This window comes from Canis lupus, chromosome 26 (genome assembly GCF_011100685.1).
Source record: "Canis lupus familiaris isolate Mischka breed German Shepherd chromosome 26, alternate assembly UU_Cfam_GSD_1.0, whole genome shotgun sequence".
Lineage (NCBI taxonomy): Eukaryota > Metazoa > Chordata > Mammalia > Carnivora > Canidae > Canis > Canis lupus.
Window position 1 is genome coordinate 18,083,046 of NC_049247.1, and position 27,643 is coordinate 18,110,688.

Here is a 27,643-nt window from a genome sequence, read left to right on the forward strand (position 1 = left end):
CCGGGCCGCAGCGCCCAGCCGCGCACGCCCCGGGCGGACTCCGTGTCCACGCGGGCCCCCGGGGCTGCGGACCCGCGCCCCCAACTCCGCCCCCTCGCGGTGCCGGCAGGTGCAGGCTCCGGGCCCGCGCTCCCGCCCGCGCTCCCCGCCCGCCGCGCGCCAGCCGCGGCGCAACTTTCTTAAAGGGACAGGTGGCCGGAGTCCGCGTCTACCTGGGCCCGGGACTCGGCCTCCCCGCCCGGCCCGGCCCGCGCTTAGGGGAGGGGGAGGTCGCGGCAGAGCTCTCCGGCCACCCTTCTCCTTGCCCCACCCCGGGACGTGCCGGATTGCGAGTTTCAACGCGCCGCGCATCCTTGGGCGACTTAATTCTTTCGGCCTCTGCCACCCTCCCACCGCTCCTCGACGCATGCTCGCGGGCACGCAGTTGCTGCCACTGCGGGCAAAATCTAAGGAGGGGTGTCCCCACCCCGGCGCCCCGCCCCCCTCCCCCCCGGGCCCCGGGGCGCGCAAGGCTCGCGGCTGCTGGGAAACACCCGCTGCAATCCCCTTGACCCTGCCCTGTAACTGACCCTTGGGGGAAAAAAAAAAAAAAAAAAAAAGCCCCTGCACGGCTACTGCGCATGCTCTGAGCTGGACAGCTCCAGAGAGGGAAATTTAAAAACGGTTCGAGCCGCGACGGCGGCCAAATTGCGGACCGCGAGGGGCGAGCGCGAGGGAGCCCCCTCCGAAGCCCCCGCCCGCCCGGGAGCGCCCGCAGCGGCGGCCGCGAGGATCGGCTCCAGGTACCGCCGGGCAGGGCCGGCTTCGCCCCCTCCCCCGCGGCAGGCGGGCGGCGCGTCTCCGGGGTGAGACCCGGGCGCGGGCCGCGGCGCTGCCACCTCCGCTCCGCGCCCCTCGCCTCCCTCCCGGGGACCCTGAGTGACTTGGGGGCGGAACCGAGAGTCTTGGTGGGTTTCCGTGTTCGTTGCAGGGTTGAAGTTTGAGAAGCTTAGGGAAGTTTTGCTATGTTTTGTCTTTTTTAGGCTGCGTTTGTGTGTGGCGAGGGGGGTGGGACTGGTTTTCCAGCCCGGGCATGTGGCATTTCTGTAGGCATTTCCAGGGCGGGAGCCCTGCGGGGATTATTCCCTTTGCAAGTGGGAATTTGGCTCCTCCAGAGAAACATCCGTGACACATCAAGCTGCCCTTTTTAAAAAAAATTTTTTTTTTTTTTCCCCAAAGTGATCGTAACTGAGTTGCGGTTGAAAATAGGCTGGGAAGGGAATCGGGTTTTTCTGATTCCTATTTTGCAAGTCCACATTTTCCAAGACTTGACATTTGGATTCTAGAGCCTTCCTCCACCCTTCCCTCATTAATTCGAAAGAACCTGCAATTTCATTCTCTTCATTGCTTCTGAAACCCTGTAGAATTGCCCTGGGAAAGTGACCTATGATACCCAGAAATCCTTTAGTACTTTCTTTTTCTCTTTTCTTTTCTTTTTTTTTTTTTTTTTCTTTCTTTCTTTCTTTTTCTTTTTTTTTTTTTTTTTTTTTTTTTGAAGTGTTCTGCTACTTGTTTGAGCTCCATCCTTTTGAATTGTGGGAAAACCGGGTTTCTGCCCTGTCCACATCGTCACTGATGGGAGCTTTGTTTTCTGCTTGTCTTTCCCCCAAGGAGATGATAGAAAGTGACATCTCATCCATGATGTCAGGAATTATTCGAAACTCAGGGCAAAATCACCACCCCTCTCCGCAGGAGTACAGGTGAGGGTGTCAGCAATGACAAATGATACTTTTTGAAATTGTTTAAAGTGTTTATGTGCTGTTTATAGTCTCTGCCAGAGAAGTATTGTTATATTAAATTCTGTGATTTTGCAAAAGAGGGAGAAGATCTCAATTTCAAAGTTCGCCTCTCTGAGAGTGTCTAGGCTCGAGGCCTGAGGCCATGGGATCACTAAAAGCCTAGTCTTTTGTCTCCTCCAAGAGAGGTCCCCTCCTGGGTGAGAGACGGGAATCCTGGTGAATGTTAAGATGACAATGGCAGCTATTGCTTCCTCTAACAGGGCTCCAGGAAATGCCCCCCAAACCTTTGGGGTGAGGTGGGGGTGGTGGTGGTGGTGGGAGGAATTGGCTTCCATCCTCATGGGATGCTGGAAAAGTTGTGAGTGGTGACTTCTGAATTCTTAGCCTGGCTGTTTGACTTTCAGCAAGTCCCTTGCCCTCTCTGGGCCTCATTTACTTGTCAGTTAAGTAATGCTCTTGAATTAAGGTCTCTCCTGGGTCTGTATATTTGAGGAATAAATTTGGTGGAGTCTGAGGCCAAAATAAATGATTTCTTGAGACAGGATGAAGCAGATACAGATGGTGGGGGAAGCCCCACAGAATCCTCCAATCTGCAGAGCTGGAATGGCCTCTAGGGGGTCAACCAGTCCAGTCACTTGCTTTTACAACTGGGGAAACTGAGGCCAAGAAGGGAGAAGGGCTATCCAAGGTCACACAGCAAAGCGAGGGAGGAGGAGAAAAAGGAATGATCTGGAGTCCCCTCCTAACCCCTCTTACTTGAGCCCCAGAGGCCTGACCTGGTTTCCAGCGCCCTACCCGTCAAGGCAAGCATCGTGTCCATGGGTTGAGGGGGGCACAGCTCAGATTATGGAGTGGAGACAGGACAGGGGCTGGCCTGGGAAGAGCAGGCTGTCACCTCGGATCAGCCCTGTTTACCCAGGGGCTGTCTGGCCTCCTGGGGCCACTACCACTCAACCAGCAGTGCCTTCAGGGCGGACTGCAGCCCCCAATTAGAGGGAGGTTGCTGGCTGAGGGCTGTGGGCCTGGAGGCTGCCTTCTGAGATCCAAATGAAGACACAAATTCAAACAGATATTTGCTGCGAGCTGGCCGTGTATAGATCTGGGACCCCAGATGTGTGCCAGGCATGTGCCCGTGTGCAAGCACCTACTGTATACCCAGCTTGGGAGGCTGCTCTGATGAACCTCCACTGTACAGGTGAAGGGGAACCAAGCAATGAAATGAACTCTTTAACCAAGATCACCCAGCCAAGCTCCTCTGGGCTTCCTTCTACTCCCGAAATAATGACAGGTGGAGTGGGGGCAGCATGAAGGCGTTAGAAGCTTGGGCTGTAAAACCACTTATGGTCCCAGCTCCTCTGGCAGTGTGGAGTAGTCTGAGTGTCCTCATCGATAAAATGGGAATAGAAATAGTACCCACTGCATGGAGTTGTTATTATAAAGATTAAATAACAATTCCCAGCTCGGCCACTTGCCAGTTGCATGATTCTGGGCAAATCTCTTCCGAACTTTTAGTTATTTGTAGAGCAGGGATAATACAAGCTACCTCTCCCCATTTTTTTTTCTTTTTCTTTTAAGAGTTTATTTGTTTACTCATGAGACGGTGGCGGGTGGCGGGGGGAGGGGGGAGAGGCAGAGACACAGGCAGAAGGAGAAGCAGGCTCCATGCAGGGAGCCCGACATGTGAATCCATCCTGGGTCTCCAGGATCAGGCTCTGGGCCGAAGGTGGCGCTAAACCGCTGAGCCCCCTGGGCTGCTGCCCTCTCCCCATTTTTAAATGCAATATCTATAAAAGTGTCTGGCACCCAGGAGGCACTCAATGCGTGGGGGGTGAATCTCTCTCTGTCCTCCCAGCTGGAAGCCCCAGGGGAGAGCCAGTGTTTTCCCATGGGCCAGCTGGAAGAGCTCAGAACCACAGAGTCTGACTGTTGCCTAAAGCGCGCTGTAAAAGCGCTAGAGTCAGGGAATCAGGTGGTGAGAGCCACGGCTGCACTGGAGTCAGATGTGTGCAAGGTCAGAATCCAGCTTTAGACAAGTCACGTGACTTGCTTTAGTTTCCTTATCTTTCAAGTGAGCACAATTAGGGCACATCCCTCATGCAGCTGCCAGAAGGACGGAGTTGGTTTTCTAGAGCAAGAGACACAAACCCGGTAGCTGCTGTTCTGACTACTTAGTTCCATTAAGGAGTCCAGCTTTCTGTGAGAGATGGGGTCTATGGAGGGCCTTCGGGGTGGGGGCTCTGGAGGAACATGGTGGGTGGGGGAGGTCCCTGAATGCAGATTCCCAGGCACTGCCTGGCAGGAGCCCCCACCAGCTCCAAGCTGTGGGGGCCTGGCCAGCCCAGCCCACAAACTGGATGGGGCTCCATGCAAGCTGTTGCTTCCAGAAACAGAGCAGGGCAGGCAGTAAGCTTACCAGTGGGGGGTACGGAGGGGGGACTGTCCAGGCCTACCCAGTTCCCAGACCAGCTGGCAGGGGCAGGCCAGTGGAGCAAGGAGAAGCAGTCCTGTATCAGCACCAGATCCAGAGTTGCCTGGGTGTCCTGTCTTTTTCTGTTTGCTCGGATCTGGTGCTTTCTTGTGTCCAATACCTGGCATGTCTGGAAGGCAGAGCAGTAATAAGGATAATTGCAGCTGGTGGTTTCTTAACCCTTCACTACCTGTGCCCATTTGGCGGATTGAGGAAACCAAGGTTCCACGTGATTAACTGGCTTTACATTTACATGGCTTTACACAGCTAGTAGAGGGTGAAGTGGCACTCCAACCCGAGGCTGTCCCACCCAGACAGTATCATGACACATACCCTTTCCATGCGCTGCTGCCGGAGAGCATGAGGGCTGGAACAGAGTAAGTTGCTCTACCACCGCGAGCTGTGTGACCCTGGACAAGTCACTGTCCCTCTTGGTGCTTCACTTTCTGCGTCTGTGAAATGGAGCAATGAGCGAACCCAATTCACAGGTCATTGGGAGGATTCTGTGCTTTCTTCTAGAAAAGGTGTTTGGCCAGGCATGGGATGGAGTGCTTTCTCATGGAGGGGAGCTTTTATGATCATGCAGCGCCTCCCCGGCCCCTTCCAACCACTCCCATTTTTCTCCCTGAATAATAGCCTAGGAGAAGTTTATGGGCTTCTCATTCCCTCTCTCACATCTCCAGGGAATGGCTCCAAGGACCACTCGGGCTGCTGATCCAGCCTGGTTCCAGCCCCCATGCAGCCCTCCACACAGCCCTCCATCCCCAAGGGCCGCCTTTGGCCGTTAGCTATCAATGGCTGTGTGCGGGGAGGGAGGGGGGAGGACAGCAGCTGGAGGCTGCCCTGCCCCCCGGGGGAACTGTCTCGGAGTCAGTGGCTGGGCCTAGACAGTGAATTGGCAGCAGCCTCCCTGCCTGCGACGCTGCGGGCCGGGGCCAGGGGCAGCCCTGACCCTGAGCCCAACAGCAACAGCTCACGTTGGACGCAGGTTATCCAGTTTCCCTTTGGCTCCACTTGTTGAGGTTCTGCAGAATAATGAATTACTAAGCACCTACTGTGTGCCAGAAACCCACGAAGCTCCGTAGGAAACACACCATCCTGTTTGATCTTCGTAGTAACAACCGTGAAATGGGTGCTGGCATTTTCCCAATTCACAGACAAGGAGACTGAGGCCCGGAGTCATGACCTGCCCCAGGGCATACATTCAGGAAGGGGTGGAACAGCAGATCAACCACCTGCCCCTAACTTTGGGAATTAATCTGTGAGGTCAGGTCTAACCACACCTCCCTTTACAAACTGAGCAACTGAAGCTCCAGAGAAAGAAGGCAAACTGCTGGCTCCTTGGATCCCCACCTTCTCCCAGAGCCATGTCCCTCCCTTCAGATGTGGGCAAAACCTCTTCCTCTCTTTGGACAGTGGTTTTCTCATCATTTAGTGCCAAGCACGTGATAGATACCTAATAAATATGCACTGGGGAGATGGCTGGCTCTCTCCATACCACGTGAGAAATAACATGCCCACGGAAACGTAGGAAGGTTTGTGATGGAGTGATGACAAAGTCCTGCTGTGTGGACCCCCGCAGATGCCACCTGCCTTTCCTCTTGAGCCCCCGCTGAGCTGCATGGGCGGATGGTTTAACCCCCATGTCGGTGTGGCTCCACCCATCAGTTGTGACCTCCTTGCAGGGGGGTGGTGGGGGCTCCATCTGTCAGGGGCGGTGACAGTCCCAACATCCTTACACCCCTTTCTCCCTCCCGGTGGCCAGAAGCTCTTCAGGCTACCTTGCAGCCAAGGAAAAGAGAGGTCGCCTTCCTGGGGCCCAGCCTTCCTTTGGGGTCTTGGGCTCCACCCTGAAAAACATGTGCACACACATGCACAAACCCACCCCTCTACCCTGCCACCCACCCCCCACCAAGTCCCAGCCAAGTTTTAGAAAGGAAAGATTCTCATTTCCAGACTAATCAAATCATTTCATATTACACTCGCTCGTGGCCCCATTGGGAATTCCCAAGCTTGCTAAACTGTATTTGGTTTTTTTTTCCTGTAAACGGTTACAAAAGATATTACAAAAGATATGTTAGCTAAATAAACACCACCATGAACTCCTTAATCCCTTTTGTGTAAAGGTTGGTTTGGAAACAGGAACAGTTTGTGGTAATGTAACAATTTCCTACTAACCACATCTCCAGGAGGCAGGTAAAACCTTGTTATAATCAGAGCAGAAGTGATGTCCTGGCGCTGCCTGTGCCTCTGCGGTCTGGTCCGCTGGGATGGTGATCCGACTCCCCCAAGACAATATTTGCTGCGGGAACCCCTCCTAGTGACCATGCAAGGCAAGAGGAGAGGGAAGCAGGAACGTGGCTGAGCACCTGCCGGGTGCTGGGCCCTATCTTATACCTTATCTGATCTTATCCTCACAGCTGCTCTCCGTGGTGGAAATCATTATGATAGTGATTCCATTTTATAGATGGGAAAATTGAGGTGCAGAGAGGTGATTTGCCCAAGATCACATAGCTACAAAGGGGTTGAGATGGCATTTGAGCCGCAAGTGGATGTTCCTTCCACTGCACGATTACTGTAGCGATTCCAAGGAACCCCACAATAAGAAAGAGGGTTAACTGTGGGTTCTGGACTTACGCTCTGTAAGCAAAAATCCCTGCAGAAACTGTAATCCATCCACAGATACATGGGGCCCGCTGCAGACGCTGCCAAGCTCTTTAGCAAGTGCTCCATGGAATTTCACCCTTATAGCAACAACAGCCAGTGGCCCTGGGGATCCAGCTCACCTTGGGTGGACAAATATTTATCAAAGAATGAAAGCTGTGCTGGTCACTCTGGGTCTGTAATCAGGTATAAGACAAAGCCATCCCTGACCTCTGGGAGTTTAGTGTCTAGGAGGAAGGGGTAGGCAATGCCTGAGTAAAATTAATGGGTGATCCCAGGTGTCTATGCTATGTAGGCATTAATGGCTCTAATCATTCCGGGGAATGGAAACACTGGGAGATGGGGAACTGGTCGGGGAGGGCTTCCTAGGGCAGGGGCGTGGCTGAGCCAGGCAAGAAATGGATAGAGATGGGGCAATGCAAGTTCTGTTACGGCTGGGCTGGGCTGGGGGTATCCTATCACCTTCTCTTACTGCAACAAGGATGTAATAAATGCCCCCAAGGTGCCAGGCCCTGTGCTGGGTGCTGAACAAAATACAAGGCCTCCCAGTCTTTGCTATCTTGGCATGGAACGACTGGAAACCTGTATAAACGAATACCTCCTTGGGAAATGCTAAATGTTCTGCAGACACACGGGAAGGTCCACCAGGGGTGTGGGTAGCCAGAGAATCTCTCGGAGGAGGGAAGATTTAGGCTGAGACCAGAAGCATGGGGAGAGCCAGTTGTGAATGAGTGCACGGGATGGCATTCCTGGCAGAGGGAACAGCATGTGCACAGCGAATTCAGAAAGCTTGAGAAAATCCAAGATAGATGGGTCTGCTAGAGCAGAGGTGATGAGGGCGCCAGGGGCGGGGTAGGAGGCGGCCAGGGCCAGATCGTGGGGGAGGAGCTGGACCCTTACTTCCCTCATGGGTTGTCAGGACAGTGCCAGGTCCTACTGTCTGTTTCGAAAGGCCACTCTTGACTGCTAGATGTTAAATCCATCTTTTCCACAAATAGTTGTCGAGCACTTGAGCCAAACACTGTTCCACACCTTTCCTGTGGTTTACCCTTGAGCCAAGAGGCAGGTCCTGTTCTCAACTCTATTCTGCACATTCAGGAGATGGAGACTCCGAGGCATTGAGTTACCTGCCCAAGGACCTCTGTTAGGAGTGGAGCCAGGACTGGAATTCAGGTGTCCCCAGGCTCACCCCTGCAGTGCCCTGCCCTCCTGGCTCAGCTTCCATCCCTCCAGTGACATGGCTGATTGATTAAGGACATTGTTAACTGGGATCCCTGGGTGGCGCAGAGGTTTGGCGCCTGCCTTTGGCCCAGGGCGTGATCCTGGAGACCCGGGATCGAATCCCACATCGGGCTCCCGGTGCATGGAGCCTGCTTCTCCCTCTGCCTGTGTCTCTGCGCCTCTCTCTCTCTCTGTGACTATCATAAATAAATAAAAATTAAAAAAAAAAAAAAAAAAAAAAAAAGGACATTGTTAACTAATGGTGTCAGCTTGGTCCCCTGCTCCATGTAGGGATGGCAACCATGGACTCCAGTGGTGTCTCCCTTTGCCAGGGCCACCACAGTATCCCCTGAGCAGTGGCCCCGTCACTACGGAGGCACCTAGCAGATACTTCTAAAGATGATGGTGATGATTTACCCTTCCTGCCTACAACCTGATTTATTTCAGCAAAACTGGCAGAGAGACCAAGTAAAGAGGCTCCAAGTACTGTCAGCCCCAGCTCTTTTTGCTTACATGCTGTGTGGCTGAGGGGTATCACTTCCCCCCTCTGAGCCTCAGCTATCCCATTAGTGAAATGGGTTTGCGAAGGAGCCATCCCCACAGGCTTCTGAGAGGCGAAGGAGGTACAGACCAAAGAGGGTTGGCAGGAAGGTGGGCACAGATCTTCCATCCTTTGCATTCCTAGGTCAATGAGAAAGCTATCCCCACTTTTGTGTGCTTGCCACACAGCCTGGCAACTAGGAGTTCAGGAAATATTTATGGAATGGAGCAGATGCTGAGTGTTGGACACTCTGCTGGTGGCTGTGCTGAAGGCAAGCTCTTTAGAAGAGCTTTGTCATCGTGTGAACACCACCATGCAATGCGTGCAGATGAGCTGGGCACTGCCCGCATCATCTCATCTGTCCTTACAACAAACACCCTGTGTGAGATGGGTACGGGCATTCGCATCCCATCGTACAGATGAGCAAACTGAGGCCCAGAGAGGTAGACTACTGCAGACCAGTCTCACAGCTACTAAGTAGCTGGGAGGGATTCAAACCCAGGTCTGCCTGAGCCTGGAGCGGACACTTGTCACCACTACACTGACATGCCCCAAAGAAAGCAAGAGGAGGGTGGTGGAAGGCAGGTAATGACTCGAGTTCCCTAACTGGGATGGGCTCAGAATGGAGCATTGCAGAGGGCTTGGGACTCGTGATGAGCAAACTCATGAGGGCACACAGCTAAGGCAAGAAAAATGATAAGCACACAGTAGGCACTTGGAGAATGTTGGCCAGGCAATTGCACCGATGCTAGAGTAGTCTTGATTTCCCTGGTGCACCGCCCTGCTCCTAACCAGGGTCTCCCCACACACACCCTTCTGCATGCCCCCAACTTCATCTGGCCGTCCCCCACCCCGAGGGGCCCTGCAGGCTGTGCGTCTGTCCCAGTGGCAGCCCCACCGAGAAGGAAGGGGCTCAACCCTGTTCTGTTCCAGATGGAGAAATTGAGGCCCCGGGAGTTGTGCTGGGGCAGGTGCCTGAGGCCATTGGCCAGAGACTGCTATCTACCAACAGGGGTGACGACACCCCCCGGGGGTGGAGGTGCATGTGTGTGTCTTAATAAGGAAGAGATGGAAGTGTCCCCATGTGGCGTGGGGAGCCGCTGTGAACTGTTGAGGTCAGAACGGGACTCTGGGGTGCCAGATAGGTGTTTTTATTTTCACTTTGCCCCCAAAGCTCTCCACTCATTAATGAGGACCCCTGTTGGTGACAGTTGCCCCACTTGCTTTGAGAAGGACGCACCATCGGGGATCACCGTTGGGACCCCCGAACTCATAGCTGAACCTGAGTTTCAGTAGAAAATTAGATGTCACCTGATCTGATGCTAATGAACTAGGATCACATTCTTGGCCGTCACTTGAGGGTGGATGCCATCATTCTTCTCGGTTTATACGCTGAGGCGCAGACCAGGTGACCATCTCCCAGCCAGTGGAACCCTGGTGCACGCGCCTGCGGGTCCATCCTGCGCCGAACCGCTGTCTGCTCTGCCTCCCAGAGCCCAGGCACAAGGAGGGCCCCAAGGGGGCCTCCTCTCTGCTACTGCTGCTTTACAGATGGGGACACTGAGACCTAGAAAGGAAGAGGCGCTTGCCCAAGGTGATAGAACTTTGGAAATGTCACTAGAGGGTTTAAAAAGATTTTATTTATTTATTCATGAGAGACACAGGCAGAGGGAGAAGCAGGCTCCTCCTCATGGGGATCCCGATGCGGGACTCGATCCCAGGATCCCAGGATCACTCCCTGAGCCAAAGGCAGACACTCAACCACTGAGCCACCCAGGTGCCTTGGGCTCATCTTTCATCCACTAGGGGCCTGACCTGTCATCCCCTAAGTCCTGCTTGAATGCTCCCATGACAGAGAGCTCACTACTTTGTGAGCTGCCTCAGTACAGGACTCTTGTTTTTACAGAGCCCTTCCCTATAATTCCCTTGCTGGGGGGAGGTAAAGTGGGGGAGTCTTTTATAATAGAAACACACTGAATTGAAAATTCCATGAAATCAGCACCTGAAATTTCCAAACCAAAATCAAATTTCCAATTTTAAGGCAATGTGGAAACACCACAGATTTTTCCATCATGATTAAAAAGAATGTTCCACACCACCACCGTGTAGTAAGAACTTTCCGTGGTGATGGAAACGTTCCAATCCTGTGCTGTCCAACGTGGTGGCCACTGGCCATGGGTGGCCGTTGAACCCTTGAAATGTGGCTGGTGTGATGAAGAAAGCTAATCTGTAAGCTTATTTAATTATAATGGATTTAAATGTAAATGGCCACATATGGCTTCCTCCTATTGGATAACACCGTGCTAGAATGTTCTAGAATCCACAGAGCACATTCCTTTAACCGTTCCTTGTGGGGCAAGGAGAAAGGACAGTGGGGTCGTAACCAGCCCTGGCTCTGGCTGGGGGACACTACACAGGCCTTTTTCTCCCTGGCCTCAGTGTCTCCATCTGGTAAATGGGAAGATGGTCATGATAACCATACCTGCCTGATCAGGCTGGACACAGAGCAGGGACCCACCCACCCCAAGCCGTGTCCACAGGCTTTTTTATAACATTAAATAAAATTAAGCTGGGCCTTTCACCCCTGCCTGGCCCTGGGGAGGGCAGTGATGGGAGAGGAGGCATCTGGAAGGCTGGGTCTCTTTGTTCACTTGTCTAATCCATGAGGACTTATGGAGCACCTACTGTGTGTCCAGCCCCGTAATCTGGGGGTGCAGGCTCTGGGGGTGCAGCTCCTCCCTCAGTGGGTACAAGGTTCTCTGCTTCAACATCAGGTTCTTCTGGGGCCACCTGCACTCAGCAGTGGACTCAGCACTGGTCCTGGCCTCCTCTCTGCCAAAACTGGGGATCCCTGGGAGCTGTGGGATGCAGCCCATGTCTTGGAGATACCTCCTTGCCCAGAAACTGAAAAGAAAGACCTAGACAGAATGAGCAGGAGGGGTCTTGGGAGACCCCAGGACAGTGAGGCCGGATTTTGCCTTTTCCTTTGAATTGCAAATGTCTAGTCCTTTCCCAGCAGAGGGGAAACCCACTCAGGAGACTGATACAGTGTCGCGCGTATACACACCCCAGGGAGGAATCCCAGGCCCCCGCAGATGGCAGATGTCCCACAAAGCCACGTCACCTCCACCGCTTCCACCAGGCCAGGCCTGGGGGCGGGTACATGCTATCGCTGCGATCATTACCCCTTGGTCCCATCCTACAGGCGGGACAACTGAGGCTGGGCATGAAATGCCCTTCCAAGGGCCTACGGCTGGGATGCCAGAGTGGTTTCTGAGGACCTGGGGTTCACGCCATTGAAAATGAGGCGCTAGGAGAGAGCAAGAATGGGGCACACGGGGGCGTCTTTAATGAGGGACCCGTATGCGTCGGTGAGGGATAGATCACGGGGGTGCCCCACATGTCACGGTGGAGAAAGGGCTGGGCTGACATGCCTCTGCAGGGAGTGGAGCGGGGCCGAGATGGCTAAGGACCCGGGCCGGGCCATGGGGATGGGACACTCCCAGGCAGGGCCTAGCGCACCTGCCCCCCAGCTCCTGTGACTCCCAGGGAAGAGGTGCCTGAATGCGGGGTGATAAGGCAGCGGGAGGTGAGCCAGGCCTTTCAGGGCCAGCCGACCCCCAGCACCGTTGCAGGAGACCAGTGGGGCTGGCGGGGCCAGTGTCGGGCACGCTGGCATGGACATTTTGGCATGGGCAAGAGGGAGGTCCAGCAGAGGGAGCAGGGCCTAGCCACTGCCCCTCCACCAAAAGGAGCCCCAAACCCGCAAGGAAGAATGAGGACCAGGCCTATGTCAGAAGCTGAAGGACACTGCTTCATGTGCTTCTCAGAACAACCCAGGGAGATACGGACAGTGATTCTCCCATTTTCCAGATGAGAAAATGGAGGCTCAGGGTGACTTATCTGAGGTCTCCAGGGATCACCAGGACTTGAATCCAGATCTGTCCAGTCAAAGCTTGGGCTGTGCCCAAGACCCTGTTACACCGCCTCGGGGCTCTTCCCCCCGCCCCTGGAGCTTTGCTGGGAGGTGCTCAAGGGTGGAACCCCGGGCTCTGGGCTGGGTCTTGAACTCTACATTCGAACCAGGTCCTGGGCGATGCTGGGATACACAGCCTCACCTGAAAGCCCCAGGATCATGGGAGGAGGGCATCGCCCCCAGGGGACATCTAATTCTCTGCCTGTTGTGCCACAGGAACAGCCTCAGACTGGAGCAGAGACCTGGGTTCGAGTCCTGGTCTGGCCTTAGCTTCCCTCTCTGTAAAGCGGGCATGGCCCCTGCCCCTGTCCTCAGGCTGTGGCAAGGACTCAGGGAGGCAGAGGGTGGCTCCGTGAGTGCCTAAAGTTCTGGACGTGACAGCCATTGTCACACTGTTCTCTGGGTTGGTAGCCGGGGGTCAGCTGATTTCAACCAGCCAAGCAGGCATGTAAGTGGCACCCCTGTGTGCAGGGACACAGGCTGATCCAGGGCTCAGGGCCAGCCCTCAGTGATCCCACAGGCGGGGTGGGGGGCAGAGAGATGGCAGCGCGAACTCACTGGCCCTGGCAAGGCGCAGGGAGCAGCCAAGATGCAGAGGGGTCCCTGAGCTTGGGGTCGGGTGACAGAGACTTCTCAGGGAAGCCACTCCTGGGCTGGAATGAGCCCGCACGGGCAGCCAGGAGCCCTAGCCCTGGCCTTTCTCTGGACTATGAATTGGAAGCAAACTGCTTCCCTTCTAACCTCAGTTTCTCCGTGGGTCAAATGAGGGGTGGGGTCAGATGATGTGGGCAGGACTTTGGCAGGAAGAGGCCGGGGAGACGATTTGCAGTGAGCTTCCAGGGGTGGGCCCTGTTTGGGTGGGGGCTAAGGCATGGCAGTGGGACCGCGCTTGGGTGTCCCAGCGGGGGGCAGGGGGAGCGGACACCGGGTGGCCGCAGTAGGCGTCGGGGTGAAGTCGGGGGTGAAGGAATGGGGAGCCAGGCGGGACACACAAACAGCAGGAAAGAAAAGACCTAGAAGCACCATCAGAAGAGCACCGCTTCCTCAGCCCCTCTCTGCGCTCAACGGCCTCGTCACCTTATGTGATCCTCACTTCGTGGGGAGACAGGCTCTGGGCATTTAAGTGACTGCTCGGGGGTCTCAGTTTCTCTACCTGTAAAATGGGGAGAGCACGTGGCCTTGGGTCTGGCATACAGGAAGCGCTCAATAAATGGGAGCCACAGGTGCTTACAGCAACAGAGGCAGATCTGTGAGACCACGGAGCCCAAGCCGCGACGTACTTCCTTCCAGTCCTCTGGGGGCCTGGCTAATATTTTTAACATTCATATCGGCCCGCATGCTGATGACAGCTAAGTGACGCCGTTCCAAGGGCTTGACATGCAATCATACGCTTAATCCCCACGACACCCTATGAAGCAAGTGTTATTAGCCCGATTTTACAAATGAAAAACGGAGGCTCAGAGGGGTCCAGTCAGTGGCCCTGGCACAAGGCAAGTGGAGACTAGGGTTAGACCCCAGAGCCCAAGCTCTTGACCGCCCTGGGCACTATCAGCCAGAGTCCCCTGCCGCCAGAGATCTTGCTGGCCCCCAGGAACCCAGTTTGTTCACAAGCCCGCCGCCACCATTCAGGGGCCTTGGTGGGGCCGCGCCTCAGAAACCTGCCGGCAGTGGCTCCCCTTCCGTGCCTCCCAGACGCCCCAGCGCCAAACGGAGCAGCAGGGGCAGTGGGGAGCCACGGCAGGTGACGGAGCAGGAGCAGGAGCAGGGTCGCACCGCCAGGCTCTGGGAGGCCGGCCAGTCATGCGGCGGGTGGGGACCGGGCCCTGCCCCTCCGTCTACCCCATGGTCTCCACGGGCCCGAGGGGACAGATGGCAGCGCCCAGGCCTGGGCCGTGGCTGTCACTCGCCTGATGAGTTACGAGCAGGCTGAAGGAGTGGCAGCCCGGGGTGGGGGGGCTGCAAAAACAATTGCACAGAGACCCCGGGACAATGGGGGCCACGTGCCACGGGGGCAACAGTCGTTTGTCGCACAATGGGCCTCCGGGGGACAGCAGCCAGGCCAACTGCTGCTGCTGACACGGCCGGCCGGGTTTTCAAATCGTTTCCAGGCCCTGTTTTCCTACAAGGCAGCCAATCGCTGGGGCAGCCGGACGGTCACCTGATGCCAGCTTGGTGGGCTGAGGGCCCAGGCCCGGCGACAACGAGCAGTTGTGGCCATGGCAACGCTAATTGTGGCCCTAAAACACAAGGAAAGAGAGAGCGGGCGAGGTGGGAAGGAGTGGGGAGAGAGAGAGGGAGAGAGAGACAGCGAGACAGGAGACAGAGCCCGAGCTGAGGTGGCCCGTGGGTGGCAGAGGCAGATGCCCCACCATGATCCCCTATCCTGTGCATCACAAAGCCATTTATGTCTCCCCCTTTCTGTGAAGCCCCCAAGACACTTATTCTCAAACCATGGTGCTCAGAATCGGGCCTGTGGGCCACTGGGCCACACACCAGACAGCCCCTGACCCCCAAGGGGCACAGGCATGGTGGGTCTGGCGTGGGCTCCAGGCTACCTTGCAGCACCTCATAACATGGACAAGGTACTGCTGTGGGGCCCAGTGTCCTCGCAGCCGTGTGGCAAGCATGACTTCAGGGGGGCTGGGGGTCACACTTGCCCCACTCCAGGGTACCTGCCTGCCCTCCTCGTGGGCAGCCTTTGTCTTTCCGTGGAGGGTGTTTTTGCTCACGGGTCTGTTGGGGGGGTGTCGGGCATGGGTTCCACATGGCATCTCCAGGGGCTGTCTGTTCAGCTCGGGTTCCGGCCCCACCACTTCCTGTTACATGTGGCTTTGGGCAAGTGACTTGGTGCTCTGAGCCTCAGTCTCCCCATCTGTAAGAGGAGGATATGGGTGTATCTGGGGAATGTGGGTATATCCTACCTCTCAGGGCTGCTGTGGGGATTGAACGGGATTGAAAAGGACTGTGCCCATGTGCCCAGAGCCCTGTGCCTCAGTTTCCCCAATCTGTAAAATGGGAATGATGATCATACTACCGCTTGCCTCATGGGGTTGACCAGGAGTGCTTAATGGCTTTACTACCTCTGAAGGACTCGACACAGTGTCTGGCACATAATAAGTGCTCAACAAACCTTAGTGTTTATTGTTTTGGGGGTAGGGGCTAAGGTAAGATGTGGTCAGTGAAGGAATGATTTGAGGATGTCTGATCTGGCTGCCAAAGGGGGGATCCTGCGACCATGCGGAGCCCAGGGGAAGGGCAGATTAGGGCAACTTGGGGAGGAGGGCTAGGGGGTGATTCCAGAGATGGGGGGACCAGAAGCCAGCCTGAGCTCCCCGCTCCGCCCGAGCTCCTGCCCCTCCCTGCAGGCTCCTGGCCACCACCACCAGCGATGATGACCTGCCCGGGGACCTGCAGTCGTTGTCCTGGCTCACGGCGGTGGACGTGCCGCGGCTGCAGCAGATGGCGAGTGGCCGTGTGGACCTGGGGGGCCCCAGTACACCACACCCACACCCAGGTAGGCCCAGGGGCCGGGTCGGGGGGCATGAGGGTGGTGTGCAGGGGAGGGGCAGCGCCCAGCACTGCCACCTACCAGCTGTGTGGCTGTAGCCACATCTCTCTCTCTCACTTTCTCTGCCCCTGTTTCCGCATCTGTGAAATGTGACTGATTATACCTTCCTCAGAGGAATGTGGCTCATTCATTTGCTCACCACCGTGTGCCAGGCCCTGTGTGAGCAAAGGTTTCAGGGAAGAGTAAAGACCGCCCTGCCCCTACCCTGCTGCGTCTTGAACATCTAAAGCGGTTGGCAAACGATGGCCCGTGGACCCCATGCAGCCTGCAACCTGCAGCCTGCGTTCTGTATAGCCTTTGTGTTAAGAATGGTTTTACCTTTTCCAAGGGCTGTAAAAAAACCAGAAGACAGAAGCCATATGGCTGGCAAAATATTTCCTATCTGGCCCTTTACAGAAGAAGTCTATGGAAGCCTGATCTTCAAAGAGATATGTGGAAGGTGCTGAAGGTCCTGGCACACAGTAGCTGCTCAATAAATGGCAGCCAGTTGCAGTCATAGCACAAGTGGGCTAAATATTTAGAGACATAGAAAGTGTTGAAAATAATCATCACAGTACATCAAAAGTACCAGTAGTTAAAAAATTAGTGTCTAGGAGTATTTATTTCATTGAACAAATTATTCTTGGCCAAAACATTTATAGCAGGGGTCAGCACACTCATTCTGTAAAGGGCCAAGTAGTAAATATTTAGACTTTGTAGGCTATATAGTCTCTGTTGAAAGTGTTCAGGACGCCTGGGTGGGTCAGCAGTTGAACATCTGCCTTTGGCTCAGGTCGTGATCCCGGGGTCCTGGGATCGAGTCCCTGTATCAGGCTCCCTGCTGAAAACCTGCCTCTCCCTCTGTCTGTGTCTCTGCCTCTCTCTGTGTGTCTCTCATGAATAAATTTTAAAAAATTATTTTAAAGTGTTCAGCTGTGTCCCTGTAGTATAAGCCCACCCCTAGACAATGTAAATGAACAGTCGTAGTTGTGTCCCAGTAAAACTTTATTTACAAAAACATGCCACAGGCTGGATTGGGCTTTGCTGGCCACAGTTTGCCAAACCCTGATCTAGAACCTCCAGCTCTATGACCTTGGGTAGGTACTTTCCCCTCTGACCCATTTCCTTAGGTCAGATGAAAGGATAGCGGAGCTGCCCTCCCCAGGTGTTGAAAAGATTCAATGCCCAAGGTACATCATACCTGCAGTCGGTGTTGTATGGCACACAGCAGACAGGAACCGTGAAAGAAGGCAGCCTCCCTTCTCCACTGTGTGGCTGCACACCTCCTGCGCTCCTGTCTCTATGCCAGTGTTGGGAGCCCTGAGTCCTGCAAGCCGTGGTCCTCGTTCTCAGGGAGCTGAGGGTCTCTGATCAGAGAGAGGGCAAGGCAGACAGACCAAAGGCACAATGGAGGAGCGTAGGTGGCGGCCCGGGCTCAGAAGAGAGCTGAGAGACCCGGAAGGCTTCCTGGAAGAGGTGGCCCCAGGGCAGGGTCATCTTGCAGGTCAACTTTGTTCAACCTAGAAGGGAGCCCCAAATCAGAATGGTTCAGTGAGGGTCTGGGATAGATGAGCAACGTCTGTCACAGGCCTAGGACTGGATGGCTGGTGTGCAGGCGTGTGTGCATCTGCCAGTCCTGAGCACCCCCTCGGCAGGGGAGCTTGGCAGAAGGGAGAGGAGGGGGCACAGCGGCAATCAGAGCTAAGCCTAGTGGCACTGGGGAACCCAGGCGCCATTCTAAGGAGGAGAGATGAATAATGAATTGATGTTTTAGCCTCATAATGGACAAGAACTAAGATATTAATGATATCACTATTATTTGTTATCGACTCATGTTTTTTTAAAGTCTTTTTTTTTTTTTTTTTTTTTTTAGGACTTTTATTTATTTATTCATGAAAGCCACAGAGAGAGAGAGGCAGAGACACAGGCACAGGGAGAAGCAGGCTCCATGCAGGGAGCCCAATGTGGGACTCGATCCCGGGACCCTGGGATCACAGCCTGGGCTGAAGGCAAGCACTAAACCGCTGAGCCACCCGGGCATCCCTCAACTCATATATTTTTAAAGATTTTATTTATTGATTTATTTATTCATGAGAGACACAGAGAGAGGCAGAGACACAGGCAGAGGGAGAAGCAGGCTCCCCATGGGGAGCCCGATGGGGGACTCGATCCTGGGATCCCGGAATCAGGACCTGAGCTGAAGGCAGTCGCTCAACCGCTGAGCCACCCAGGTGCCCCTGTTATCAATTCATATTTATCAAGGTGTCGGTGGGGTAGCCAGCAACGTGATAAGTACCCACAGACATCACCTCATTTAAACCCCACAACTTCACACATGGGTGATCTAGCTCCGCCGCGCAGATGGGGAACCTGAGGCTGGCCCCAGGTCACACAGCCGGTAGAGCCCAGGTTCACCACTACACTCCAGGTAGTGGTTTGCAAAGCACCTGCTATGCACCTGGCCCCCAGGCCGGGGGCAGGCTCTGACCTCTGGAGGTGTCCCGGGTGAGCCACTCTGCCTGCTGGCACCCTTCTGCCAGCGCAGCGGCGTCTCTGTGCTTTCCTTTTGCAGGTGCCTTGGCCAGGGCGGCTGACCTGCATGTGGGAGCCACGCCGGGTGCACTGCTCCACGGCCCGGCCGGCATGGCCCCCCCTGGCCTGCTAGGCCTGGGCCCCCTAGCCAGTCACGGAGCCAGCGTAAGCGCCCATCCCTCGGGTCGGGGAGCTCGAGCGGGGGTCCTCCAGGGCTGGGGTGCCCCTCCTCACCCTGACCTCCGTCTCCTCGTCTCCTCGTCTTACGGCCCCTGCAGATGAACCAGATCCCCGTGGGGGGCCAGCCCTCATCCGGCCTGCAGGACCCGCAGCAGCTGTATTCACCTGCCTCCCAAACACAGTTACCGCTCCCCCCAGGTGGCCAGCAGGTACCTAGAGCTTGTGGGCAGCCCTGGACTCGGAGACATATGTCCCTGCCTTGGGCTGGCGGGGGGAGGGGGGACGCTCGCTGAGCCTCAGTTTACTTCACTGCAACCTGGGGCTAGCATTCCCGTGCCTGTGCGTTCAGTTCCCTAAAACTCCTGCAGGGAGCAGAGACAGGATTGTCCCTTGGGGCCGTTGACCTCTCATCTTGCTAAACAGCGTCTCCTGGGGGAAGGGGGCCCTCCTGTGAGTGGCTTATTCTCTCCTCTCTCCCTCTCTCTTTCTCTCTCGCCTCTCTCTCTGCCACGCTCGCTCGCCCGCCCTGCCCATGGCAAGTGCCCGCCTGTGGGCCTGTATGGCTCCCCGTTTGGAGCACGGCCTCCCTACCCCCAGCCCCGCATGGCTGTGCACTCATCTCAGGAACTGCACCCCAAACACTACCCCAAGCCCATCTACTCATACAGGTGAGGTCCAGGGTGGGCCGGGGCCATGGGGGGCTCGGGGAGGAGGGGTAGGGACTGCCCTTAGGACAGCTCAGACTTGTAAGGGGGCACTTTTCATCCCCCCAGGTGTGACCTGCTCTGGGAAGGACCATCATGGGCTCCATCAGCCCCCAGGGTCGAGAATGAGCCCGATGCTCCATGCTGTCACTCACAAACTGTGTGGCCTTGGGGAAGTGGCCTGGCCTCTCTGAGCCTCAGTTCCCTCTAATGTAAAAAGCCATCAACATAATAACATTGTGTCCCTCCCAAGATTTGAGTGGGTGGCAGGCAGTAAGCAGCCTAGTTAAAGTCTAAAGCCCTGTAGACATTAATTATGGGGAAGGGTCAAAGAGAGGAGAAGAGTTTTCTCAAATTGGTCCTGCTGTCCCAGCTCGGGGTCAAGGCCAAGGTCAGGGAGTGGGAAAGATGTTGGGCCAGAGAAAGATACCAGAGCTGACACCATTTGGGTATGGAAGGGCTGGTGGGGTCAAGCAGGGCAGACTTCCTGGCAGGGGGGGCCTTGGGCCCCAGACACCTTCACACCGGCCTGCCCCACCCTTTGCCTCCAGCTGTCTGATCGCCATGGCCCTGAAGAACAGCAAGACAGGCAGCCTGCCTGTGAGTGAGATCTACAGCTTCATGAAGGAGCACTTCCCCTATTTCAAGGTGAGCAGCCCCAGCCTGGGGTAGGGGGGTGCCCGAGCTGCTCTGGCCTCTCCCTCAAACTGCCAGGACCCAGGACTGGCCCCAGGCCAAACTGGGCCACCATGTTAGGTCCCTGGTTACGTCCACAGGCGCCTGGCCCTGGGCATTCACATGGACGAGGGCAAAGAAATCCAGAAGGAGAAGAGGGCATTTGAGCTGGGCCCTGACCAGGGAAGGAGTTCACCAGGCATCCTGGGGGGTGGAGGGGAGGCAGAGGGTAGAGGGGCCAACCTGCTTACTCAGCATGGATCGGTAAGACACGCAGATGCAGAACCCAGACTTGGCCAGAGCTGCTGCCTCTCTGAGCCTCGCTTTGCTCCTCTGTAAGGTGGGGACGATAACCCCCGCTGGCCAGGCCCATGAGGGCTCTGGGGGTCAAGGGCCCTGGCCGCTCCGGGCGCATGGCAGGCCATCGGTATCGTTATTTTTGTTGGCATCAATCCCAAACAAGGAGCAGGCGGGCAGAGGGGACCGAGCTGCAGGGTCCCTGGCTTAGTGCCTTTTTTTTTTAAATTTATTTATTCATGATAGTCACAGAGAGAGAGAGAGAGAGGCAGAGACACAGGCAGAGGGAGAAGCAGGCTCCATGCACCGGGAGCCCGATGCGGGATTCGATCCCGGGTCTCCAGGATCGCGCCCTGGGCCAAAGGCAGGTGCCCAAACCGCTGCGCCACCCAGGGATCCCAGCTTAGTGCCCTTTAGCAGAAATATTGCAGACCGGGGAGTGTGCGTGGAGGGGGAGGGATAGAACGTGAGGTGCCCATAGGATCTGGTTACCTGACAATAAAGTGGGAGCCTTTAAAAATGATTGGCTTCGGGGATCCCTGGGTGGCTCAGTGGTTTAGCGCCTGCCTTTGGCCCAGGGCGTGATCCTGGGGACCCGGGATCGAGTCCCACGTCAGGCTCCCTGCATGGAGCCTGCTTCTCCCTCTGCCTGTGTCTCTGCTTCTCTCTCTTTCTCTGTCTCTCGTGAAGGAATAAATACATAAAATCTTTAAAAAAAAATAAAAATAAAAGTAAAAATGATTGGCTTCCAATACGCTGGGCCAGCTATCTGCATGGTAGCATCCTGTCTGTTTCTTGCTTCGTGAGTAGGAAAGAAAGGGGAGTTCGGCATCCTTGAGCCTGTTCCCAAGTAGTGACTAACTGTCGCCTGGAGCTGACGTGCAGCCGCCCCTTTAATGGGGCCCAGGGGGCCGGGCCCTCTGTTTGCCACAGTCCCCACCAGTCTCTCTTGTCTTCCCAACTCAAGGCTGGGTGGTGGACTGCCCTGCCCTGCCCCTCGAGGCCTGGGTCATTGAGATCCCCCCGAAGAGGAGGGGCTCATAGGGCAGTCTCTGAGGGGGATCTCCTGAGTGTCCCATCTTCCCCACAGACGGCTCCCGACGGCTGGAAGAACTCCGTGCGGCACAACCTGTCGCTGAACAAGTGCTTCGAGAAGGTGGAGAATAAGATGAGTGGCTCCTCGCGCAAGGGCTGCCTCTGGGCCCTGAACGTGGCCCGCATCGACAAGATGGAGGAGGAGATGCACAAGTGGAAGAGAAAGGATCTTGCCGCCATCCACCGGAGCATGGCCAACCCCGGTGAGGCCTAGACATCCCCGCCACCCCCCACACACCCACGCCACCCATCACGCAGCCAGCCCGGCTCTGCCTGGACCTGCCCAGCCCGCCACGAGTCCTGGCCTCGATGGTGGGGACATGGGCGCCCGGTGAACTTCCCTCCCTTCCTCCTGGGCCCTCCCTGGGGCTGGTCAGAGGCCTGTGAAACACTGTTCAATCTCCCTAAGCAACCCCGAGTTTCTCACAGAGAAATGCCCAACTGAGCACCCACGGGATGACATCGCCTCCTTACCTTTCTTATCACACTGGCATCAAGTTTCAAAACAATACAGTAATAAAATAGTAACACCCAGTGCGGGCTAGGATGTGGAGAAACAGGCACCGTCATATATAATGAGTGGGAATCTGAGGTTAAGCTTTTCCAGGGCAAAGTCATATAACAGGGCCCTGCAAACCTTGACCCATTTTTTTCGGTCCAGTTATTTTACTTCTGGCAACGTATGTGGAGGATGAAAAAGAATTTCAACAGAAGGTTTACAAAGTCATTCGTCACAGAATTATTTCTAATAGTAAGAAAGTTGAAAGCAATCTAGACATCCCACAATAGGGGATTAGTTAAATAGATATAATGTCCATACAAGGATTGATTAGAGACAAAAATATTTTTGGAATAGAAAGAAATATTCCCAATACAATAAGAGAAAAAGACCATATATCACAGCCTAGTCATATTTCAAACTGTGTATATTAAGTGCACATATATGTTTATATACATGTGTGTGTATCCACTCATTTATATGTGTAGGGATTTATGTGTACACACACACACACACACACACACACGAACGACACACATACACACAGACTAGAAGAAATATACCAAACTCTTGACTGTGAATGAAGAGACCACTGATAATTTTTATATTCCTCACATTTCTGTATTTTCCAAATCTTCAACCCTGCTCATGAATCACTTTCATATTAGGAAAAATATTGCATCTGCTTTTTTTTTTTTTAATTAAGAGATGTGAAGGGGAGGGACATACAGGTGACATCTGCATGGAGAATGTCAGGTGGAAGGCTAATTATCCACCCAGCCTCAGGAACATTTGGCCTGACTCCATGGGGATCATCATGTTTGAGGTGTGGGTATAAAGGAGGATTGGAATATAGCTCAGAGGTGAATTCAATAAAGTGAGGAAGAGGAGACCATGGAGCAATCCCATAGGCCCTTCCTGGGGGAGCATCCAGGGACACTCGCCCCTCAGAGAGCACTGGGGTCTGGCTTAAGACCCAGTGCTAGTCCTCATTCATTCATTCAAGATTTTATCTATTTATTCATGAGAGACCTAGAGAGAGGCAGAGCCATAGACAGAGGGAGAAGCAGGCTCCCTGTAGGGAGCCCGATGCAGGACATGACCCCAGGACCCCAGGATCACAACCTAAGCCAAAGGCAGATGCTCAGCCACTGAGCCACCCAGGTGCCCACAGTCCTACACATTTAATGTAAAATCTTGGGCAGGCCATTTCACCTTCTAGGTTCTAAGTGTCCTCTTTTCTTTTTTATTTATTTTTAAAAACATTTTGTTTATCCATTTGAGAGAGAGAGCACGAGCAGTGGGAGGGGGGCAGAGGGAGAGGGAGAAGCAGACTCCCCACTGAGCAGGGTTCCTGATGTGGGGCTTGATCCCCGGACCCTGGGTTCACGACCTGAGCTGGAGGCAGACGCTTAACCAACTGAGCCGCCCAGGCACCCCTAACCTAAGTGTCCTCTTTTCTAGAATAGGTACCAACCTAAATAGGTCCTGGGACCCTAGTGGTCCAGGCTCAGATTGGTATTACCTTCAAGGAGACGCAAAAGCCAACCACCAAAAATAATTCCAGAGTAATTATCTGTCTTGTTTATGACTGATAGCATTAAGGAGAATCTGACTTTTAACCCACAGTAATACTTCTTAATGCCTCTTTAGTAGCAAGAAGTGGCTAGGACCCCTTGTGTGTTAATAAATTTTATCCTGGTGCCGTGGGACTTGTCATCTCTGCCTTCCCTCCTCTTGCAGAGCTGTCAGCCTCAAGTGAAGTCCTGGGGCTGAAGCGCTGTCCCAGTGAGAGGAGCTAGTGTTATCATCTGAGGCTCCCTCATTCCTTAAAGACCCTACACAGCAATCTGCGATCTCATGACATGTCCGCAATGACACTGTGTCAAGTGTACAGTGCCCTCTCATAGATGAAGAGACTGAGGTTCAGAGCGTCCAAGGGGATTGCTAGGTTACATGCATGGTACCACTGGGGCCTGGGAACTTCAGGGTGGCTTCTGAGGGACCTTTCCCTTGCCTGCAGAGGAGCTGGACAAGCTGATCTCGGACCGGCCAGAGAGCTGCAGGCGGCCTGGCAACCCCGAGACCCCTGTGCTGACTCATGCCACCACAGTAGCCATGGCCCATGGCTGCCTGGCTGTCTCCCAACTTCCACCCCAGCCACTGATGACTCTGTCCCTGCAGTCGGTCCCCCTGCACCACCAGGTCCAGGCCCAGGCGCATCTGGCCCCAGACTCTCCCGCCCCGGCCCAGACCCCACCCCTGCATGCCCTGCCGGAACTGAGCCCCAGCCCCCTGCCCCACCCTGCCATGGGAAGGGCCCCTGTGGACTTCAGCAACATCGGCAGCGACATGAGCACTGAGGTGGATTCCCTGGACCCCAGCATCATGGATTTCGCTCTGCAGGGTGAGGCTGGAGGAATGGGGATGGGGGGAGAGGAGGGGAGGGAACCTGGACAGCCAGAAAGATGGGGGAGGGCCAGGGAGAGGAGGTCGGCCAGCCTTTACCCCTCCACTCCATCCATGGGCAAGTGCTTCCCAACCTCCTCATGACGGCGAATTACAGCAAGCATTTCATGAGTGCTTACTGTATACCAGGCCTCGTGCCCAGCACTCCCTAGCCATCACCCCCCAACCCACCCTGCCACAACCCTGGGAGGCCACTGCCATTTCATGTCCCCATTCTGCTGCTGAGGATACCGACACAGAGAAGTGAGGCCACTGGCCCATGATCACCAGCTAGTAAGTGGCAAAGCCGGGATCACAACCCAGATCTCTTTGACCCCCAATGTTTACTCAATAACTACTCTAACTTGCATGTGCCAACCTCAGCCCAGGTCACAGTCTGACCCCCGCCTGCCACACACTCCTGCTTGACACACAGGAGCCGAGCAAATGAATGGACAGATGAGGGAGGTGCCTCGTGTTTCATCCATTCATGCCATGCCCTACTGTGTGCCAGCCCATGGCCAAGAACTCTCTGCCCTCCAGGAGTTCCGTGTCTAGAGAGGGAATGGACTGGTTAGCAGGTTGGTTAGCTAGCTAGGGAGCGAGTTACTTAAGGCCTTTAAATGGATATATCTATCTGGCCCTCCCTGCCTGTCCCCCTGATTATTGTTTGAGGAAAGCGTTGTGTTGTCCCCTGGCTGTGCCATGATGGGACACCTGAAAGAGCGAGTCAGTGCTTGCCACACATGCCCCTGAGGAAGCCTCAGGAGAAGGGGGGTCTCTGATTGGCTCCATTTCATCCCGAGGAGCCTGAGGCTCTGTGACAGAAGCGACATTCCCAGGGATGGAACTTGGCTTCTCCACACCCCCCTGCAAGACCCGACTTTGAACCCCACACACGGTCTTTGCCTCGTCCTTAAGATCGGATTCGAACTCAGGTCTGTTTGACACAAAGCCAGCTCACTCAAATGCCTTTGTCTTTGAAAGGGAACCTCTGGGAGGAGATGAAGGACGGGGCCTTCAGCCTGGACACGCTTGGCGCCTTCGGAGACTCGCCCCTGGGCTGTGAGCTGGGGGCAGCGGGCCTGACCCCCGCCTCTGGTGGCAGCGACCAGTCCTTCCCAGACTTGCAGGTGACGGGTCTCTATGCCACGTACTCAACCCCAGACGGCGTGGCCGCATCAGCCACCTCCTCCTCCTCCCAGTACCTGGGCGCCCCAGGGAACAAGCCCATCGCCCTGCTCTGAGGTGACGGCTTCACCTGCCCCCAGCACTGGGGCCTGGGCAGGAGCTCATGGAGCCTGTGTTCCTGGAAGCAAGGCCCCTTACATCCTGTTGGCACCCCTGGGCCTCTCACACCTCCACGGGAGGCCTCTGGGGCCTCCCCCAGTCAGAAGGACAGAGGAGAGTGGACAGACATTCCAGCTTCCCTGACCCCGATGCTCCTCCCAGAGAGTGACACCTGAAAACGAGATTTCTCCAGCCTGCAGCCCCGCTGGGCTCCTGAAAGGACCCACAGCCCCCTTTGAGATGGGACGCACTGGTGCGCCATGGAAACCCTCCAGCGGGGAGGCCCTTGAATTTATTCCTCTGGGACTGAGCATCCACTTCAGCCTCCAGAGGACAGGCCCTGAGGCTGGGAGCAGAACTGGTCAACCAGAGCCCTTCTCTTGGACTGGCATGGGCTGAACTCTGAACCCCAAGCTCCAGGCCTGCTCCTCCCATAATCTGTTTCACATAACAGAGCCCTGGGCCATGCTGGGCACTGTGCCCCCGTGTACATTTATTTATATTTATTGGAGCCTGTCCACACCATCTTTTCGAGCCCAGCCCACGGCCTCTGGAATCAGAGTCCCTGGTCCCTCCCTGCATCCTGGCTACCGTAGCTCCTGAATTACTCTGGGGAATCATGACTCCAACTGGCCCTTAATCCCTTGGCAGCCTGGGACCGCTTTTTAGAAGATAAAGCACTTTTGATACTACGGAACATCCTCTTTTTCCAAATCAGAGACAGATATTTCTCTGACTGCTCAGTCGTGATTCAGACTTCTTCCCATATGCACCTGAGCGGAGAGGTGCCATCCACAGTTTGGGGCTACGGGGCTTTCTAAGGGCAGATCGGGAGGGGGATGGGAAGAATGACAGGGGGCATCTGTGCTGGCATTTAAGACACTCCTGATGGAAAAAAGCAAACTGAACCATGTAAAGCTTGACCAACAAGGCGGGTGGGGGCTGACAAAGCTGCAATGCAGAGTATTTATTGGCACTTGTTTGCCTATTCATTGCCCTATGACCATTTTTTATGTGTTCCTTTTTTTTCTCTTGTTACCAATTACTGATTTTGCAAGTGGCAGATTCTGCAGACAGTGGGTTGGAGGAGGGACAGAGTGTGAGTTGGGGAAAAAGAGAAGGTAACTCGGGATCTTCCAGCCAAGTGGATGCCGAGAAACTGCAGTAGTGGCTCGTACCACTGTCCTCTCTTGCCCAGCTGGATGTTTGGCTCCTGTGTCTGGGAGTTCCCAAACCCAAGAGCCAGAATTTTCATCAGCCAGCCAAGCTGGAGGGTTCAAGGTTGAGGCTGGTCTCAGAGGACCATCTTTAAGGACTTCCTACCTGGTTCTGGAACTTTCTGCCTAGTATCCATCATCTTTAGACACGGTGTGGTGCTGCCCATCTGAGCAGTACCGCCCAGCTGCTTTGTGTGACGAGACCCCCGACAAGTTAAGATATTTGTTAATGAAGACCTCGTGTGTGGACGATGCCAAGATCCATGAGAGTAGTGTTGAATAACTGTCTTTTGTCAATAAAAGCTGGACGGCAGCTCTGTGGCTCAGAGGGAGATGTGATGGGGGTGAAGGACAAAATGCCATCTGTCACTCACTCCTCACAGGTGAGGTCCCATTTACAAATGGGGAAACTGAGGCCCAGGCAGGCAACAGCACAGCAACACTGAATCCAGGTGTCTGATGCCAGGTTCTCATCGCACCAGAAACTGGGAGGAAAAAAAAAAAAAAAGAAA

General features: G+C 54.9%; 1 protein-coding gene across 2 annotated transcripts; it reads left to right on the forward strand.

The window, feature by feature from the left end:
- Window positions 1–675: 675 nt before the first annotated feature.
- Window positions 676–27,643, forward strand: FOXN4 (forkhead box N4). Of its 2 annotated transcripts, XM_038575403.1 has the most exons (10): window positions 676–782; window positions 1,651–1,739; window positions 16,013–16,161; window positions 18,767–18,891; window positions 19,005–19,115; window positions 19,447–19,574; window positions 20,162–20,258; window positions 21,673–21,880; window positions 24,200–24,583; window positions 25,612–25,871. In XM_038575403.1, exons 2-10 carry the CDS (start codon window positions 1,654–1,656, stop codon window positions 25,869–25,871), a joined length of 1,548 nt encoding a protein of 515 aa, XP_038431331.1. In that variant the 5' UTR covers window positions 676–782; window positions 1,651–1,653. The 2 variants fall into 2 exon arrangements, with proteins under 2 accessions (XP_038431331.1, XP_038431330.1); XM_038575402.1 differs by lacking the exons at window positions 676–782; window positions 1,651–1,739 and adding an exon at window positions 14,934–15,229 and having other exon boundaries at window positions 25,612–27,643.

Excerpts from the sequence above, each read along its gene's own strand:
- FOXN4 (XM_038575402.1), top strand. The coding sequence starts at position 15,099 with ATGGTGCTCAGAATCGGGCCTGTGGGCCACTGGGCCACACACCAGACA. Across the intron at positions 19,575-20,161 it reads AAGCCCATCTACTCATACAG|CTGTCTGATCGCCATGGCCC; the intron begins GTGAGGTCCAGG and ends CTTTGCCTCCAG. Across the intron at positions 20,259-21,672 it reads AGCACTTCCCCTATTTCAAG|ACGGCTCCCGACGGCTGGAA; the intron begins GTGAGCAGCCCC and ends TCTTCCCCACAG.